Source organism: Muntiacus reevesi, chromosome 6 (assembly GCF_963930625.1).
Source record: "Muntiacus reevesi chromosome 6, mMunRee1.1, whole genome shotgun sequence".
NCBI classification, from domain to species: domain Eukaryota; kingdom Metazoa; phylum Chordata; class Mammalia; order Artiodactyla; family Cervidae; genus Muntiacus; species Muntiacus reevesi.
In genome coordinates, this window is record NC_089254.1 from 107,717,424 (window position 1) to 107,736,061 (window position 18,638).

Genomic DNA, 18,638 nt, shown 5'->3' on the forward strand with positions numbered 1-18,638 from the left:
CGGATGCCTGGCCTCTGAAATGTTCCCTGATAAACACAGCCAGAAAAACTCTCAGCCCAGGGGCCGAAACCCCCCCTTAGTCATCAACGTGCGGTCCCATCCACCTACCATTCCCAGACCCGAGTCCCGTACTCGGTCAGAGGGCAGGGTGCCCTACCCAGGACTGCTGCTTCTTCTGGACGGCTGAGCGCAGACCTTTCAGGGTCACCAGGCACTGGCCTTGAACAGACGCCACTTCCGAGCATCCCCAACGCCACTGTGGCTGCAGTCAAGTGGGGCGAACGGTCGCCAGGGGACAGAGTCTCAGCCAAGGTCAAGCCCCGGAGCTCAGGGGTCTGCATGCCACACTGGCTACCCCCGAGTCTTCGAATGGAGCACTGGGGACCCTACTCTGGCTCTCGGGCCCACAGGGCGTGGGATGTTACGGCCAGGCAGGCCGCCCCTTGAAACCACAGGCTGGCAAGCCAGGGGCAGCAGGGCATCCTGGGGAAGCGCAGAGATGGAGGTGCTGACCATCACACTCTGGAGGGAACCTGCCCATGCAGCTGGATTCCTGCGACGCCAGATCGAGCATCTTGGGCCCTGCAGCTGCCGCCTGCACGTGCATTCTCTCTGGACCGATGTACTCGGCCCCCGAGGTGTGGACTGCCTCGGCGCGCACAGCCCACTTCCACACTGACTCCACCATCTGCAGAGATGCTGACCTGCCCCCAGGCCTCGTGTCACGCATGGTGACATAGATGACACCGGGCTGGCTGGTCTGATGGGCAGGGAGGAGCAATGCTTTATAGACGCCTCAGAGTGATGTCTGCAAGCCTGAGGGATCAGGGTGGGGGGATCAGGGAGTCTCACCCCGTGAGACTCCACCTGCCCCCTGCTCCCCGCCACCCTCTTGGGCCTTCGGAAGGACACGCCCCTGACTGACTGCCGCTTTGACCTGTGAACTGAGTGACCAGTGACAGCGGTCTTCAGAGGGCCCAGAGGGGGCACGGCTCTGCAGCAGGGTGGGCCCCTTGTCCACCCGGGCCTGCGACCCCCAGAGGCAGAGCTGGGGCCGCTGGATGAATGGCCACCAGGCACCAACAGGTGAGTCACTGGTTTGGGGGCGGGAAAAAGACTGCAGAAAAAACCCACACCTTCTTCTGCAGGTCACTATTTTCCTTTTGAGAAATGGCTCCTGGCTTCCAACAGAGCCTGATAGGGGAAGAATAACTCAGCTGAAAGCCGGGGAACCATCGTGCAAGGACAGCGTGCACCCCGAGAGGGTGGCATCAGGCCTATCTAGCCCGAGTGCTGGCCCGTACGCACCTCCAGCCCTGGAATCATCTAAGGGAGGCTCCTGCCCTCCAGGGAGTAGGGGGGAGCTGGGCAGCACCCCCACCTTAGTCACACCACTGTCAGGGGCTTGTGACAACCGCTGACCTCGAGAGAGAACCAGTCGGCCCGAGGAGCTGCCACGGAGAACGGGACTCTGACACGTGCATTTGGCTTCCAGGGCACCAGGAGCCAGGCGCTGCGTGTCTGCGGACATGAGACACGGGGGGCATCACATCCCAACCCGCAGGAGGCCCGCAGCCTCATAGAGGCCGAGGGCACAGGTGCAGGAGCGGGGGCCCTACACCCCCGCCCTTCTCAGGCCTCTCTAGTCGCCTCTGTTTTTTGTGACCCCCACTTTCAGTTCACGTGTGGACAGTTGACCCTGGCTCCCCAGACCAGCAGTGTCTTTGATACCCTCAGAATGACTTGATCGGAATACACTTTTTTTTTTAACTGAAACACATCCTGGACAAACTTCTCCCTGTCTCGACGGCGCCATGCTGCCCTACCACGGGCACACTGGGAGCTGTCCAGGCTGCGACCTTTCAAGGAGGATGCCCGTCATGTGGTCTCGGGGACGGACACGCTGCAGCCCCCCAGCCTGCCTCCCTCGCCCTCGGGACATGTCCACGGCCACCATGCAGACTACGTCTAGACAACCGTCTGCTTAGCCTTTCAAACACATAATTAACTTTGCTGTCACCCGTGCCGAGTGTCACCCCCATTTCCATGGTAACCCGTTTTAGCTCCTTGGAAGCGTGGAGCCCACAGGATTCGTGACTTCCAGGAGACGAGGTTCAGGCAGCTTCTATTAATCAAGGAAGTGACAGTTACTGGATGAGTGACCTCTGAAGATCCATAAAGCATCACATTTTTCATGTATCACTCACTCTGGCTAAGTTCTACATTCAGAAAAGAGTCCATTTCATGAGGGAAAAGCTGAGTAAGAATGAAACCTGGGATCACTTGCTTTTCTGTTGCTGAAAAACCTCCCATCTGGCCTTTGGCAGACGAGTGAGGGTGGGATAGGGTGATCTAGTTCTTCATTTGGGGAATTCAGAATTTCCAGGTACTTCACTACTGCAGTCTGTAGTTACAGGGGTAGAAAAGGTTTCCTGAAGTTACCGTCTGCTTCCTTAAGATCCCGCCTCTGGATACCACTCTGTCCTCCTTGAGTCAAGGAATCAAGAGCTGGAGAAGGGGCCTCGAAGGGTGCCTGGGCCCAGGTGAGTTCGGCAAAGTCACAGGGTATCAGGCCAATTTACAAAAAAATCAGAAACAATTGGAAAATTAAATTAAGGACAAAGCGATTTTCATATTCCTGAGAATTCTGGGCACTGAGGCTGAACGCAGGCAGAGTGGTCCCCCAGAGCCCAGGCGTCCTGGGGGGAGAGCCACAGGGTGTCCCTGGGGGCCCACAGACCAGAGGGCTGGGCAGGGCTCCCAGGACCGTGCTGGATGAGGAGCCGAGCAGCCGGGGTGAATGCGCTCGCCCACTGGGGTCCCACCGAGGGAAGGAGCGGTGGGCTTCTCCTGAGAGCTGCCCCTGTAGGGCCTTGGCCCCTCCCTGCTCTCCCCCAGCCCCTCGTGGGCTCCCCGGGAGGAAGCCCTCAATAAAGTGCTGACAGCCTGTGAATTCCTGGCTTGGAGGCTACTTTTGGGGAACCCAAGTAAACATAATCCTCTTGGTAAAGACTTATGCATAAATTTACATGCACACATGTATACATGTGTATGCACACATATCTTACTTATTACACTGGATGTAATCTGATTATACTGAATGTATTATTTGGAGCTTTTCACATACAATTGTAAGTCATAAGAGTATAAAACGAGTTGCAGTAAGCACAATTTTAACACCATAATAATCGGGTTCAAATTTTCTGCTGAAAGAGATCGACAGTTTTCTCTTAAGAGATTATCCACCGAGTAATTTTTTCCTTTATAACTGAAGCTTTTTCAACTTGATTTTGCTCAGTAACTAACACAGGCCATCAGGATGTGCCGAGGAGGGGCTGAGGTCGATACACATCAGAGAGACCTGAGTTCCAATTCCACCTCATGACTCCCCGGGTCTGTGGACCAAGTTCTCAAATTCTAAAAAATGAGTAAACTCTAGATAATGAGTTTCCTTATCTGTTAAACAGTGCATTCCTTAGAAGACTTCCATGACGACTGAGAATTCAGACGGTAAACCTCAGCACAGGTCCCGACATGCGGAAAGGACTGGGTCCAAATTACCTGACAGGGCAGCCACCAAAATAACACAGCTCGGACTCAGGGAAACGGGGCTCACTCACTTGTAATGTGGTGTCAAAGACGACAAGCTTGGAGCTGGTTGGAACGATGTCGTAACACTTGTGTGACCTCATGAATCGCATGTAAACGCCACTTTCTGAGTCTTCTGCTGAAAAGGAGAAAACAAGGCTAGTATCAGTAATAAATAAAAAAGAACTTCCTCTATGAGATTAAGAGTACGCAAGAAAAACCTATTGCTAACACACTTAATGGAAAATAAGAAATATTTTTCCCTTTAAGAGCGAGAAGCACATGCCACTCAACCCTGCTGTGGTTGCTGATGCAAGAAGGCAAGGGAAGAGATGAAGCCTCTGGGCTGAAAAGGAAAAAGCAAAACTGTCTTTATCTGGTGGACTATCTGATTTTCTGCATAGAAAATACCAAAGAATTACAAAAAATCTCCCAGATCTAAAAAAAAAAAGGAAAAAAGTTTAGCAGGTCACAGATGGATGAGTAAGTAAAAAACCAAAAAAGACACATGCTATTGTATTTCTACATACTAGCAAGGAACACCTGGAAATCTGAAAAAGTTAAAGGCATCACTTACATAAAAACGAAATGGAAATAAGGATCTACATAAGGAGATCTGGAAACAGTAACTGCATGAACAAATATGCATTAACGAACAAATATGCATAACGTCATCTCTATTATTTCAATTCCTGTAGAAGCTAACTGACAATTGGCAAAAGGAGTGACAAGGTGCTGGACTCCAAAGCTGTGACTGTGGCTGGCGGCCCAGGGCCCACTGCCTGCAAGGACCTCACTCCTATCTCCTGGTCCACTCACAGGACACACCTCCAACACCTCGCAGCCCACACCGACCTCTGTGTTTGGGGAAGATTTAGATTACTTGGATGGTATCCAGGGAGGAAAAAAAACTGCTTTATTATTGTTGCTCGGTGGCTAAGTCGTGTCTGCCTGTGACCCCATGGACTGCAGCACACCAAGCTTCACTACCCTTCACTCTCCCCCAGAGCTTGCTCAAACTCATGTCCATCGAGTCGGTGATGCCATCCAACCATCTCGTCCTCTGTTGTCTCCTTCTCCTCCTGTCTTCAATCTTTCCTAGCATCAGGGTCTTTTCCAGTGAATCAGTTCTTTGCATCACGTGGCCAAAGTATTGGAGCTTCAGCTTCAGTCCTTCCAATGAATATTCAGGACTGATTTCCTTTAGGATTGACATGGTTTAATCTCCTTACTGTCCAAGGGATTCTCAAGAGTCTTCTCCAATACCACAATTCAAAAGCATCGATTCTTTGGCTCTCAGCCTTCTTTATGGTCCAAATCTCACATCTGTACATGACTAATGAAAAATATATAGCTTTGACTAGATGGAGCTTTGTTGGCAAAGTGATGTTTCTTCTTTTTAATATGCTATCTGGGTTTGTCACAGTTTTTCTTCCAAGAAGCAAACATCTTTTAATTTCATGGCTGCAGTCAACATCTGCAGTGATTTTGGAGCCCAAGAAAATAAATTGTGTCAATGTTTCCATTTTTTCCCCATCTATTTGCCATGAAATGTTGGGACTGGATACCATGATCTTAGTTTTGTGAATGCTGAATGTTAAGCCAGCTTTTTCATTCTCCTCTTTCACCTTCATCAAGATGCTCTTTAGTTCCTCTTTGATTTCTACCTTAGGGTGGTGTCATCTGCCTATCTGGGGTTGTTGATATTTCTCTCAGCAATCTTGACTTCAGCTTGTGGTTCATTCAGCCCAAGATTTCACTTTATTATGCATACTAATTAGCAAGATGGGACTTCCCTCATGGCTCAGTGGTGAAGAATCTGCCTGCCAATGCAGGAGACATGGGTTTGATCCCTGGGTCGGGAAAATACCCTGCAGAAGGAAATGGCACACCTCTCCAGTATTTTGCCTGGGAAATTCCATGAAGAGAGGAGCCTGGTGCGCTACAGTCCATGGGGTCACAAAAGCACCGGACACGACTCAGCGACTAAACGGTGACAACAGAATTACCAAGATGAGAGCTGAAAGTGTAAAATGGCACGACAGGAACCAACTTCCCTGACTGTGTCAGGAAGCCATCATTCTATTTCCCACTGTGGTGAACAGAGTCCATGCTGGTTTGTTTGCCAATTTCATGGCAAGCTATTTAGTGAACTACTCCCAAGCCTCTGTTTCCAATTCTGACCTCTCTTTGGGGCACTGTAACTTGTAATTCAAACGCCCGTCTTTCCCATCACCGCCAGCACAGCCCCCTTCTCCCACTCTCCCTTCCTGCTCGTGGGATAAAGTCAGCCGACTCTGGCTGGCTTCTCTGTGACCTTGCTTGCCCGTTTCCTGTTCTGTCCAGGCACACAGCTCTCTCGGCCAAGCTCCCTGCAGTCCTTAATCTCACGTTCTGGCAGTCGTTCCTTCTGCCGTAATGGAAACGTCCTGCTCTCCGCTTCCTTGCCCCATTTCAAATGCCATCTTCTCCACAAGGGCACTGACTGTCTGAGTGCTCGTTTCTGTGCTGCGATCCCAGGTATTACAGGAAGTGACCTCTTGCAATTTACGTGACAACCTCGAACGGTGTGCCTGGATTTGCTCTACGTGTGAGCCGACTCAGCAACTGGGGTGGAGTCAGAAGTTAGGAAGTGACAGGAGTGGGGTTTCAATCTGTGTTGAGGAGCTGCTGTCTGCTTGGCTGTCCCGGTGTGCAAAACACCTGGCGTGTCCTCCCAGCACGTGAGCTGTCGGGGGCAGCAAGGGCTCTGGGATGTGCGTCTCCCCGATGGGTGAGGTGCTGGACTGCACGAGGCTGCGGGCGGGAGCGCCCCAAGTCAGGAAGGGCAGGCTGCGTGATGCCTCTACGTCCCATGGCTCCTCACTGGGCGAACCGGGTGTGATCTGCACGGCTCCAGTAGTCTTTCTCTTCCAGGATGCTAATTTCTTTGAATGGTCAGAATCTTACCCATTTACTGTGTTAATTAAATCCATCAATACCTATTTATTGCAGATGGTCTTAGTGTGGGTTCTCCCACAGCTGACCCGTGAGAACAGGGGAAGTGAGATGAAAGGAAAAGAGTCAGAAAGAAAAACACCAAAATAGTATATTAACACATACACACAGAATTTAGAAAGATGGTAACAATGACCCTAAAACGATGACAGCAAAAGAGACACAGATGTAAAGAACAGACTCTTGGACTCTGTGGAGAGAAGGCGAGGGTGGGATGATTTGAGAGAATAGCACTGAAGCGTGTATATTACCATATGTGAGATAGATTGCCAGTCTAGGTTCGATGCATGAGACAGGGCTCTGAGGGATGACCCTGAGGGATGGGGCAAGGAGGGAGGTGGGAGGGGGTTCAGGATGGGGACACAGGTACACCCATGGCTGATTCATGTCAATGCATGGCAGAAACCACTACAATATTGTAATTATCCTCCAAATAAAGTAAGTAAATTAGTTTTTTTTTTTAAAAAAGGGGAGTTCCAGTGACCTTCCTGGTGGTCCAGGGGCTAAGACTCCACGCTGCTCCCAATGCAGGGGGCCCAGGTTCGATCACCGGTCAGGAAACTAGATCCCACCTGCTGCAACTAAGAGTTCTCAAGCAGCAACAGAGACAGAAAATCCTGCATGCCACAATGAAGTCCTGGTGCAGCCAAATCAATAAATAACAAATATTAAAAAAAATAATTAAAAAAAGAGGAGCTCTAGTTGGCAGGTCACAGCTCCATGCAGTTGCAGCTACTGGGGGCCCCGGAGAGGCTGTGCATGCCTCCGCATCAGGACCACCCTGCCCGCTTTGGATAGAGGTCACGCTGGGGTATTGCTCCTGCCTTGAACCCACAAGTCCAGCTGCCAAAGAATACCCTCAGGTAGAGGTGTTCAGACAAGAGAACTTGGATGCAGGGGAGTTACCCATGGCATCAGCTCCCAAAACTGTAAGTTTTTTGTGCTAAACGTATTTTGGGGCACCATCTTAATTTGTCTGATTTTAAAAAATATTTAAATAAACATTTTACTTTGAATAGCTTTAGATTTATAGTAAAGCTGTAAACACAGCTCCTTGTATTCCCCACATCGGGTTTCCCCCACAGGGATCATCTGAGGTCCATGTAGTCAAAAACTACTGTTTTTTCCAGTGGTCATGTGTGGATGTGAGAGTTGGAACATAAAGAAGGCTGAGTACCAAAGAACTGATGCTTTTGAACTGTGGTGTTGGAGAAGACTCTTGAGAGTCCCTTGGACAGCAAGGAGATCCAACCAGTCCATCCTAAAGGAAATCAGTCCTGAATATTCATTGGAAGGACTGACACTGAAGCTCCAGTACTTTGGCAACCTGATGCAAAGAGCTGACTCACTGGAAAAGACCCTGATGCTGGGAAAGATTGAGGGCAGGAGGAGAAGGTGACGACAGAGGATGAGATGGTTGGGTGGCATCACTGACTCAATGGACATGAGTTTGAGCAAGCTCCGGGAGGTGGTGAAGGACAAGGGAGCCTGGCGTGCTGCCGTCCATGGGCCGTAAAGAGTCAGACACGACTGAGCGACTGAACAGCAACAACTTCCTGAGATAACACTCCCCTAAAGGATGCGCTGGTGTGTTTGTCATGACCAACGAATCACAGTGATGACTGACGCATGGTTAAAAACTCACACTTTAATCTCAGTGTGGACGCATGGTTCTCCCTCTCATTCTCTGAGTCACAATCCAACAGCTTGTTAGGACCGGTGCTCGGGGCGGCAGGGTCCCTCTCGAGGACAGAGAGGACAGAGACAGAGGTGCTCGGGGCGCGGCCCACATTCCCGGAGCCCACCGGGGCTGTGACTCCCTGCCAGCCGCCCTGCGGTGTCCCTGCTCACGGCTGCAGCCCCCATGCCAGCGGGATGTGGGGAGCTGGGCCCTCAGGGTCTCGCCGGGAGAGGGACTCCCTCATTTCCCTGGTGGGTGGGTGGTGTGCCTTCAATCATTAACATCTAACATCAGTGGGGTGTGTTTGTCACGACTATTCAACTGCCTTAATTGTCACCCCTCCGGGACAGCACCTCACAGGCAGCCCTGTCTCCTTAGGCTCTGCAGACCCTGACCTGCCAGCCCTGGTAATTCTGAGGGCCACTAGGAAGGTACTTAGGATGAGGTTCTCCGATTGGAATTCGTCTGATGTTTTTCTCATGCTTAGCCTGCACTTCTGGGTTTTGAGGCAGGTCTGTAACCTTTTTTTTTGTAATGTAAAAAGCTTGACCAAATAAAGCAAAATGTTAAATATGTAAAACAGATGATAGTAAATTGAATTTTGGTTTGTTACAAAGGCTGGATTACTAATGATGTAATAATATTGCTAACAAAAGTGTTAGCCTTTAAAGTTAGGAGAATAAAGTATAATACTATGAAATGTCACTGCTTCTCTACCTTTGGTAAAACTTTCTGAATAGGGCACTGTTTATTTGATTTCCATTATGATGAAGTCTCCAACTGTACTTGAAGGAAGAAATGCACTGAAACAGGAAATAAAGAGTCAACTGGAGTTAAACTAAAAAGAAAAAAAAAAATACCCAAACCAAACCCCCCAAACCATTCAACCACACTAGGCTGTCTGGAATATGCTACTAAAATTCCTGAGAAGGCCGGTTCAAGCTCTCGTTACTCAACAGGTAACCGGGGTTAACACAGCATCCTAGGGTCCCTGGGGGAAAGTGTAACTAAAGGGTGTTTCACTGGCACCACAGTCGTAGCCTGTGAAAGCTGCCCGTCGTGGATGGATGGACGTTACACATCCCATCACACGCTAACCCAAAGCCATTGTCCAAGGGAGCGACTGAAGGCTACTGCCGTCTAGGAAAAGTATATGTCGGAGCTGTTTACCTATGAAGGTTAGCAGAACAGTCTGGAAACTGCCACATCTAAGCTTCCATGGGAACAATTCTACACACGAAATGGTATGTCCCTCCCTGAAAGCAGATCTGATTACACAACACCCTTGACACGTCCTCACTTCCCAGCACAGCCATGCCACTCAGCCGCCACTACATCCCCTAGGAATTTCACACCCTAGGATCCCATCCACACTTCCTTTCAAAGGCAGTTTCTCAGCTCTGGGACCTCGTCCTTGTGCCTGTCTCTGCCCAGTGCTTTGCCCCAGGTAGGGGCCACTGCAATCCTACCTGCCTTTCTGAATGGTGTCCATCTGGAATGACAGAACAAGACCTTTCTGGAAAGAAGGCTCTCTGCAGGTGTACTTAAGGTAAGCATCTTGAGGTGAGGTCAAAAGCTATGACAAACCTAGACAACATATTCAAAAACAGATTATCACTTTGCCCACAAAGGTCCGTCTAGTCAAAGCTATGGTTTTTCCAGTAGTCATGTATGGATGTGACAGGTGGACCATAAAGAAGGCTGAGCACTGAAGAATTGATGCTTTTGAACTGTGGTATTGGAGAAGATTCCTGCGAGCTCCTTGGACTGCAAGGGGATCCAACCAGTCCATCCTAAAGGAAATCAGTCCTGAATATTCATTGTAGGACTGATGCTGAAGCTGAAGCTCCTTTTGGCCACCTGATGTGAAGAGCTGACTCACTGGAAAAGACCCTGATGCTGGGAAAGATTGAGGGCAGGAGGAGAAGGGGACAACAGAGAATGAGATGGATGGATGGCATCACCGACTCAATGGACATGAATTTGAGCAAACTCTGGGAGATGGTGATGGACAGGGAGGCCTGGCGTGCTGCAGTCCACAGGGTTGCAAAGAGTCAGACACGACGGGCAGACTGAACTACACCAGCACCACCACCACGGTGCACCACGAGGTTGTACCCTAAATGCAGCGACCCGTGTCCTTACAGGAGACAGACGACACACACAGAGAAGACCATGTCGGGCGGAGGCAGAGCTCAGAGTGACACTGCCCGGTGCCGAGGAGGGCGAGCAAAGACCAGAAGGCAGGAGGGAGGCCTGGGGTGGAGTCTCCTGGAGCCCCCAGCAGGTGCTGGCCCTGCTGACTCCTGGGCTCAGCCATCTGGCCTCCCGACTGCAGGAGGATGACGGGCCCTTGTTCTCAGCCACCAGGCGTGCAGCACTGGGTCACAGCGGCCTCGGGAGCTTCCTCCGCCTTCCTAGTTCAGTTCACAGGCCCAGAGCGCCTTCCTCAAAGACCCTCAAGCCACCAGCACCCCCTCCACCGCCAATGCCCCCACCGGGGCTTTGTGAGTAACGCCCTCACACAGTCGTGATGACTCTTGTACCAGTTAGACATCCGCGGCGGGTGGCAGCTTCAGAGGCAGCAAGTTCCTCAAGTGGGTCAGGACAAGCTCACACCTGCTAACTGGTATGGCGCTGACAGACACCCCAGGGAAAGGCAGGGGTCACGGTAAGGATCCAACCCCCATCTTCAAGAGCTGAGGCTGTGAGGCTGTAAGACTGCAAGCAAGTGTTAGGTCACTTCAGTCGTTTCTGACTCTTTGTGACCCCACGGACTGTAGCCCACCAGGCTCCTCTGTCCATGGAATTTCCCAGTCAAGAATACTGAAGTGGGTAGCTATTCCCTTCTCCAGGGGATCTTCCAACCCAGGGATGGAACCTGGGTCTCCTGCACTGCAGATTCTTTACTGTCTGAGCCACCAGGGAAGCCCCAGGGTGTAGGATGAGAAGCACTTTAAAACAAAATTTACACATCACCCAGATAGCACTAAAAAACAAACAAACAAACAAACAAAAAAAACCCAAATTAAAAAACTGACTCCTTATTTCCAATTCCTATTAATTTTAACTTAATATAAGATCTTTCATTGTAATTCCACAAAGAAAAAGACTATCAAAAGGTTAGTCATTTTAACATTTGTCCTTTATACTTTATTCTACATTTGGAAATATAAGTTTACTATATTCATACAGTATCTTTTCTTTTCGCGTGTGTTAGTTGCTCAGTCGTGTCTGACTCTTTGCAACCAGGTTTCTCTGTCAATGGAATTCTCCAGGCAAGAATAATGGAATGGATTGCCATTCTCTTCTCCAGAGGAACTTCCCAACCCAGGGATCAAACCCTGGTCTCCTGCATTGCAGGCAGATTCTTTACCGTTTGAGCTACAGGGAAGTCCTATCTTTTCTTTTTAGAAAATCATTTAAAATAGTTGAGCAAGAAATAAGCAAAAACCATTTAAAATAGCTGAGCAAGAAATAAGCAGAAAGGGAAATATGAAAGTTTAAAGTATATGGAAAAGATTAAACTCTTGTGGACATTTTCCTGAAATGCTTAGATACATGGATATTAACAAAGTCAAAGTTCAAACATAATTTTACAGGACTTACAAGGTAGCAGAATAAATGAAGTGTGTTTGTTTTTGTTTTTCCCTTTCAATGCTTGGCTTCGTGTGTGCTGGGGGCAAAAGGGTCCACTGAAGACGGAGATATAGATGCTCTTCCAGACAAGGGGGCAAAGAGTTATTAAAACAGTAGGAAAAGTGTATGTAAGTAAAGGCACAAAGCTTCCCCAATCAGTTAGTTGCAACAAACAAAATAAACAGTAACTTAAACAAAATAGACAATAAATAATAAAAGAAAATAAAATTTAAAGGTTAGTTGCGATAAATGCCTAAGGAATGTCACAAACAAACAAGGCTGTGACCTTGAAATGACTGATTCCCATCCACTTGAAAATTCTTGGAACTACATGGCTCAAACATCTACCACAGCTAATGTTTCTTCCTTCTCAGGAAACAGAGCCCAACTTCTGAGCTGAAGCAACAGTGAGGACCAAGGTTGGCACATAAGGATCCAGCCCCCAGCAGCAGCCAGCCAGGAGATTAAAGAACCCTTTGAGAGTGGTGATCCAGAAACAACCTGGGGCCACCCCAGCCAGCTCCTGCAACCCGAAGGAGTCTCCTGCTTTCTCCAGCTTATTTCTTCAGGATTTTGTTAATGCAACATAGGTTGAATTTTATCAGCTGCTATTACAGTATCTACTGAGATGACCAGAGGTTTCTTTCCTTCTATCTGCAACATTAATTCCTTGGTGGATTTCTTAATAAACTGCAATCCTGCATTTGTAGGACAAGACCTTGTTTGGTCACCGCAGACTGCACAGCTCACTCTGCTGATGTTTTGATGGGAGTCCTGCCCGTACTTTAAATGCCAGGCAAATCGTCTGTTTTCTGCTTTGCGTGCTACCGTCTGGTTCTGATGTTCGGATCAAGCGAGCTCCACAGAAGGAGCACGGACCCTGCTGTCCCTTCCTGAGCCCTAAAAGGGTAACGCCCTTTAATTCCTGGAAACAAAAAAATCTTTATTGAGATAATTCATATCTATACAGTTCACCCATGTGAAGAGTATAATTAGCTTTTAACTTCTTTTATGGTAACTGATGAAAGGGATAATCGACCAGGAAAACACAAACTGGTGAAACTTACTCAAAAGTGACTGAAAAGATTCTTGAATGTATTGATATAATTTGATATATTCAGATTTCTTTCAATGTGACTTTCTAAATCTCTGCATTTATTATTAACAAGTCCTCATTTCTAACACCTGGCATTTTCACTTTTTTATTTTTATTTTTTTCTTGAACAGACTTGACACAGGTTTATCCATTTTATTGGTCTTTTCCCAAGAATTAAGCTTTAGCTTTTGTTGAGCAAGACTATTTTCTGTATTCGATTTCATGGATTGCTGACATTTCGATAGCATTTCTGGGGCAGAGAGGAGAGAGACATGAACATATTCAACAAACCACCTTGAACCACAGTGTGGGATGCAGCGCAGTGAACTGGTCAGGTACGGCTCAGACAGGCTTGTCACCCTGTCCCCACCAGCGTGCTTCGGTTTGACATCTGGATTAGAACGTGGTTCGGAGACGCCTTGACATATTTTAGGTACCAGCGCTTTAACACATCTGTAAACGCCTGCGCGTCTCTGGGGTTTAGCGACACAATGGGTCCTCATGTCGCCTCTAACACAGCGCAGCATCCTTCTACAGCATGCGGAAGTGCTGCCCAGAGTCACAATTTCACCCCTAAACGCGACAAGTGACTTGCAAGGTCAGGCAGGGAGGACACATGGTTCTCAGCCCACAGGCCTCGGTACGTCAGGCACATCAGTACGTACGTGGGTACGTCAGTACGCCCGGTACGTCAGTTCGTTGGTACGTCAGTACGTCAGGTATATCAGTACGTCAGGGAGCACGCGCCTCTCTAGCGGGGGCTACAGGAACTTCGGGTGCTTGTGGGAGCCTGTGTAGAAGAACCAACGGGGCACGTCTGGCGCAGATCTGTGTCAGAACTGCCATCACATTCTTTGGGATGCTCCGCAAGTTCCTTCATCCCCTTGGCCTGGATCTCTTCGTTTGTAAAATGGGGAGGACACCATCTTTCCTGCAGAGTGATTCTGAGGGATGGGATAGATCACAGGCGCTGCTGACTGGATGGTACTCATATGATAGTCACATGCGGAGACGTCTGACCCCGAAGTCGTCGCTGGGCCAGCGGCAGTCACCGGATGAAGCACTGATGGTGGCCTAATTCTACCTTTTGGCTCCTTTGCCTTTCTGGTCCTTTCCAGGGGCATCACCGTAGTACATTTGTGGAGACTATACAACACGGCAGGTACCATTACATTCAGGTTATTTAATGCGTGGATAATCCTATTTAGCTGGGTGCTATGATTACTTCCTGCTTACACAAGGAAAAACTGAAGCTTGAAATAACTTGCCTAAGGTCTCACAGCTCTTAAGTTGAAGAAGTGGGACTCCAGCCTGGGTCTGACTCATGCTCTTGATTACTTGACACTAATTACACATGCAACTTAAAGGGGGAGGGGACAGGCCGCATGTGTAAGAATCAAAGCTCAAGGAGTCACTGTGAAAGGAAGAGCCAAACGAAGGGACATCTGTCTTCCTGAGGTCTTACTGAAACAAGTACACATTCCACAACACGTGGTCTATGAAAAACAATCTACTGGTAGCAACTTGATGCTTTCTAACTGTGGTGCTGGAGAAGACTCTTGAGAGTCCCTTGGAAAGCAAGGAGATCAAACCAATCAATCCGAAAGGAAATCAACCCTGAATATTCATTGGAAAGACTGATGCTGAAGCTAAAGCTCCAATGCTTTGCCCATCTGATGCAAAGAGCTGACTCATTAGAAAAGACCCTGAAGCTGGGAAAGATTGAGGGCAGGGGGAGAAGGGGACAACAGAGGATGAGTTGGTTGGATGGCATTACCGACTCAATGGACATGAGTTTGAACAAGCTCCAGGAGATAGTGAAGGACTGGGAAGCTTAGCATGCTGCAGTCCATGAGGTCGCAAAGAGTCGGACATGACTGAGCAACTGAACAACAACTTACTATTAGAAACAAATGACCAAAGTATAACCTAAAGCAACATGAATCAGGTACTACAAAGTTCAGAACCTCAATGATGTGACGTAAATTCAGATACACAGGAAATAGCTCTAACTGGGGCAGAAGCAGCAAGTGAAAGATTTAAGATGTGACTAAAATTTGACCAAAACTTTCCCAAATTAGCTTCCTCCCCAAAGGACCTTCTCCTTTGAGCATCTGAGTGAAGCTTGACCTCTCCCCTAACACCAGCACAAGTGCAGTCACAGCCACAAAAGAAAGATCTAAGAGACTTTTTCCTCGGACACCAGGTTATGGGAGTAAGTCATCACATTTCCATCCACCGTAACTGCCTCTGAAGCTGTTCACGACAGAGTCCACCCTGACCTCACGTTCAGGAGCGGGAGTCTCGGCACACCTGGGAAGTATACCCAGGTCATCTCACCTCTGCCTAGTCACTGCTCTTGGATTAGCACACATCAGGCTGGCAAGGGGGCTTCCTCTCACTGCCTTTAATAGAAATGCCTTTATTTCCTCATAAGAAGTAACATTAACCACCGAAGTACACTGAGCCCACGTGCCAGAGTAAAAGTTAAAGCTCCAAAAACGATGAGTTCACATATGTGACAAATATTTACTGAAACTAGGTCTTGTTTATCATGATACCTCTGAGGCCTGACAAATAGCAAGTTTTCAGCCCCGTCCTCACACGGCTTACATGACGGCAAGGAAACATGAACAGATACATTTCTCCTGAACAGCCCCATCAACCAGGTGGGGTCGTGATATAAGGTGTGAAGGCTGGTCTGGGGATTCCAGGAAGTCACCCTTCCTGAGGGAGTGACATTTAGGCTGAGACCTGAAGAAAGCAAGCGGGTGGCTCAGAGGACAGGGAAGAACCATCCAGGGAGAGGGGACAGCCCGCCTGAAGTCCAGAAGGCGCAGAGAACAAAGCTGAGGAACATGCAGGAGGCCTGGAGAAGGGCGGTGTGAGGTGAGGCAGGCAGAACGGAGGGGCAGAGAACACGGGGAGAAGACTGGACTCCTGCCCAAAGGCAGAGGAAGCCAGAGAAGGCTTTTAAATGTGGAAATGACGCCATTAGACACATGTTTTCAGAAAGTATCGCTAACTGCAGCATGTGAAGTTAACTGAAGGGGGCCAGAGTGGATGCTGGGTGATCAGGCTGTTTAACAGTCGGCAGAGAGGTTACGATGGTAGAGTGACAGATGGGAGGGATTCAGGAGGTGACAGGGAGAGGAGGGATGGCTTGGATGTGGGGAGGGTGGGTGAGAGAGGCAGGGCTCAACATCATTCTTGTTAAAATACAAAATAAAAAACCAGGGGGACACGGTGCCCATTTACTGAATCAGGCTGGGGGAGAAAACAGAAGAGGGGAGTGGGAGGCTGGGCGAGAGAGGTGGTGGTGCCTCACGTGGAGACATCCAATAAGCAACTGGATACTTGGGAGAGATGTGGCTGGAGATAACTGTGGGAGCGTCACCGGTTATTAAAGCATCCTGTAATTAAATACACGGGATTAGAACACTGGGCAACAGGCAGGGGGTAATTACAGCCCTGGGAGTGAGTAGGACTGTCTAGGGGAGAGGACAGGAGGAGAAGACAAGGGGGGCTTCGGGCAGAGCCAGGAGCAAGTCCCATATCTAATGTCTGTGTGAGTCAGACCTCACTCCACCTGCTACTACAAAACAGAACAGAACCAAAAAAGGAAAAAGAGGAAAACCACCAAGGAGACAGGGATGAGGAGCACAGCCGGAGTGTTCCATGGGCGAAGGGGGCAGAGGTTGTCTCTGGGGACAGCTACTAAGAGCTCAAGATGAGAAGAGGACTAAGTGTCTGCTGGAGGTTGCAGAACGGAGCCACAAAGGACCACCTCGGGGAGCCTGGGTGAAGAGGTGGAAAGGGCTGAAGAAGAGATGGGAGGTGGGGGCGTGGAAAGTGGGTTTCCGGGTAAGGGACTACTTCCTGTTGGGAATGCAGGCTGGCTCGGAGCCCGTGAGGTGAGCCTAATGACCGTGTTTGAGACCTGGTGACCCCACCTTCCCAGATACATCCCCTGAGGTATCTTACTTAACCTCTCACCCTCTTAATGTTCCCCTCTATAAAACAGGGATGATAAAAATATTTACCTCTTAGAGTTGCTCTGAGGTTTAGATGAGATCAACGTAAAAGATTTACAACAGTGTCTTAATATACCTAGTACACACCAGTTACTATAAACCAGAAAAAGGACACAAACGTTCTTCCACTTTTCATTTCACAGGTAAGATGGAAAGTCCCCGGGGTCCTGGTATGACAACTTCGCAAGGGTTCTTCCGCCCCCACTGCAGAGCTGTAGGATGGAACCACCCGGCCAGCGAGCACACGGTCTGACTCACCGGCCTGGACTCCGGCCAGCTGTTGGCTGGGGCTGCTGGGCGCCCACCACGGAGCAGACAGAGCCAGTCCTGAGAGGGAAGGTCATGGCGATCCTTTCATCCCGGAGATGACTCAGCCCCGCCTCGGCTCCTGGTGACTCCCCGGTTACTTGTGAAGCCTGGTGGCCAGTCCCGCTTTTAGATCCCCAAACCCAGCTGTGAACTCCCCTCTTGTTTAAAGGCGTCGGGGGTCTTAACATTTCAGACAATGAAACCTCCACTCCTCTACCTCATCAAATCTAAGATACCATCAAATGTGAAGTTATAGCCTGACTTCAGAGACTTTAAAATGTACACCTAAAATCTACTAAATATGGCAAACTTTCAAATATGGGGCCAGCCAGAAGAGAAAATGTTTCACTGTGAATATTTCATACAGCTGTAACTATTTTTATAATCAAGACACAGTCACTCTCTTGTGGAAGGTAAGTGGCAGGCTCAGTAGGGAAGGGCAGAGTCTGAATGGTAGGTCATCACAGCCTTCTGATACTATGAGGCGATCGGCCACGACTGAGCTGTGATCATCAACCTGTCACCACCAGAGGTCAGCACCCCTCACACCACAGGCAGCGAACCGAGTGGATGCAGCCAAGCCTCCTGGGCGATCTGCTATCAAGGCTAAGTGATGAGGGGTTATAAATGCACAGGAGGACTTCCCTAAGAAAGTCAGAGCAGTGCTTCTCATTATTCACGCCCCCCCCCCCACCCCGTCCTACCCCCATGAAACTTGAATACTGCAAACACACTGTATATCCATTCAGGGGCCCTTTGGAGAGCCAGAAACCACTATAATATCTAAGATTTTTTTTGTCCCCCAACAAGAACCAATCTCTGCTCATATCACAGTGACATCTGCATCACAGCAACATCCTTCAGTTGAGAATGAGCAAGTTTGAGTGAATGTACATTTCTGGTTTCTGCAGAGCACCTGCTCGTTGCTCTAGGCCATATTTTCAGGCTGGAAGGAAAGGCACAAGTTTGCCAAGTGCTGGGCTTCGTTCTACAGAGAAAACCCACAGTAGTGACAATGACAACGAGACAGACAAACAACACCTGGAAAGACTCGGATCAGCCAAGAACACAGCTGCCTCATTACAGAATGGGGTCTCAGGTTACCAGACTCCTGACTGAAAAATAGTACTTTCCTTCTCGCTTTTACTTTCCACGTCCACTTCTTACCTAGTTTTCATCGTGAAGACTAGGGTTGATCAGTCTTGCTAGGAAAATGAGTTTGGAGGCAAGTCTTGAAAATACTGTCCTTTGAGGAATTCCTTACAGGTGAAGAAGGAATAGCTCAGACAGAGGA

The 18,638-nt window shown here is 48.9% G+C and overlaps 1 protein-coding gene across 5 annotated transcripts in view; it reads right to left on the reverse strand.

The window, feature by feature from the left end:
* The window catches only part of PRKAG2 (protein kinase AMP-activated non-catalytic subunit gamma 2), a 292,846-nt gene that overhangs the window by 37,912 nt on the left and 236,296 nt on the right, over positions 1–18,638 (reverse strand). For 3 of the 5 annotated variants that reach the window (XM_065939487.1, XM_065939489.1, XM_065939490.1), the window contains one exon: positions 3,621–3,727. In XM_065939487.1, the coding sequence (XP_065795559.1) occupies positions 3,621–3,727 (107 nt within the window). The remainder of the gene's footprint in view (positions 1–3,620; positions 3,728–18,638) is intronic. The other 2 variants (XM_065939488.1, XM_065939491.1) reach the window with 1 other exon arrangement.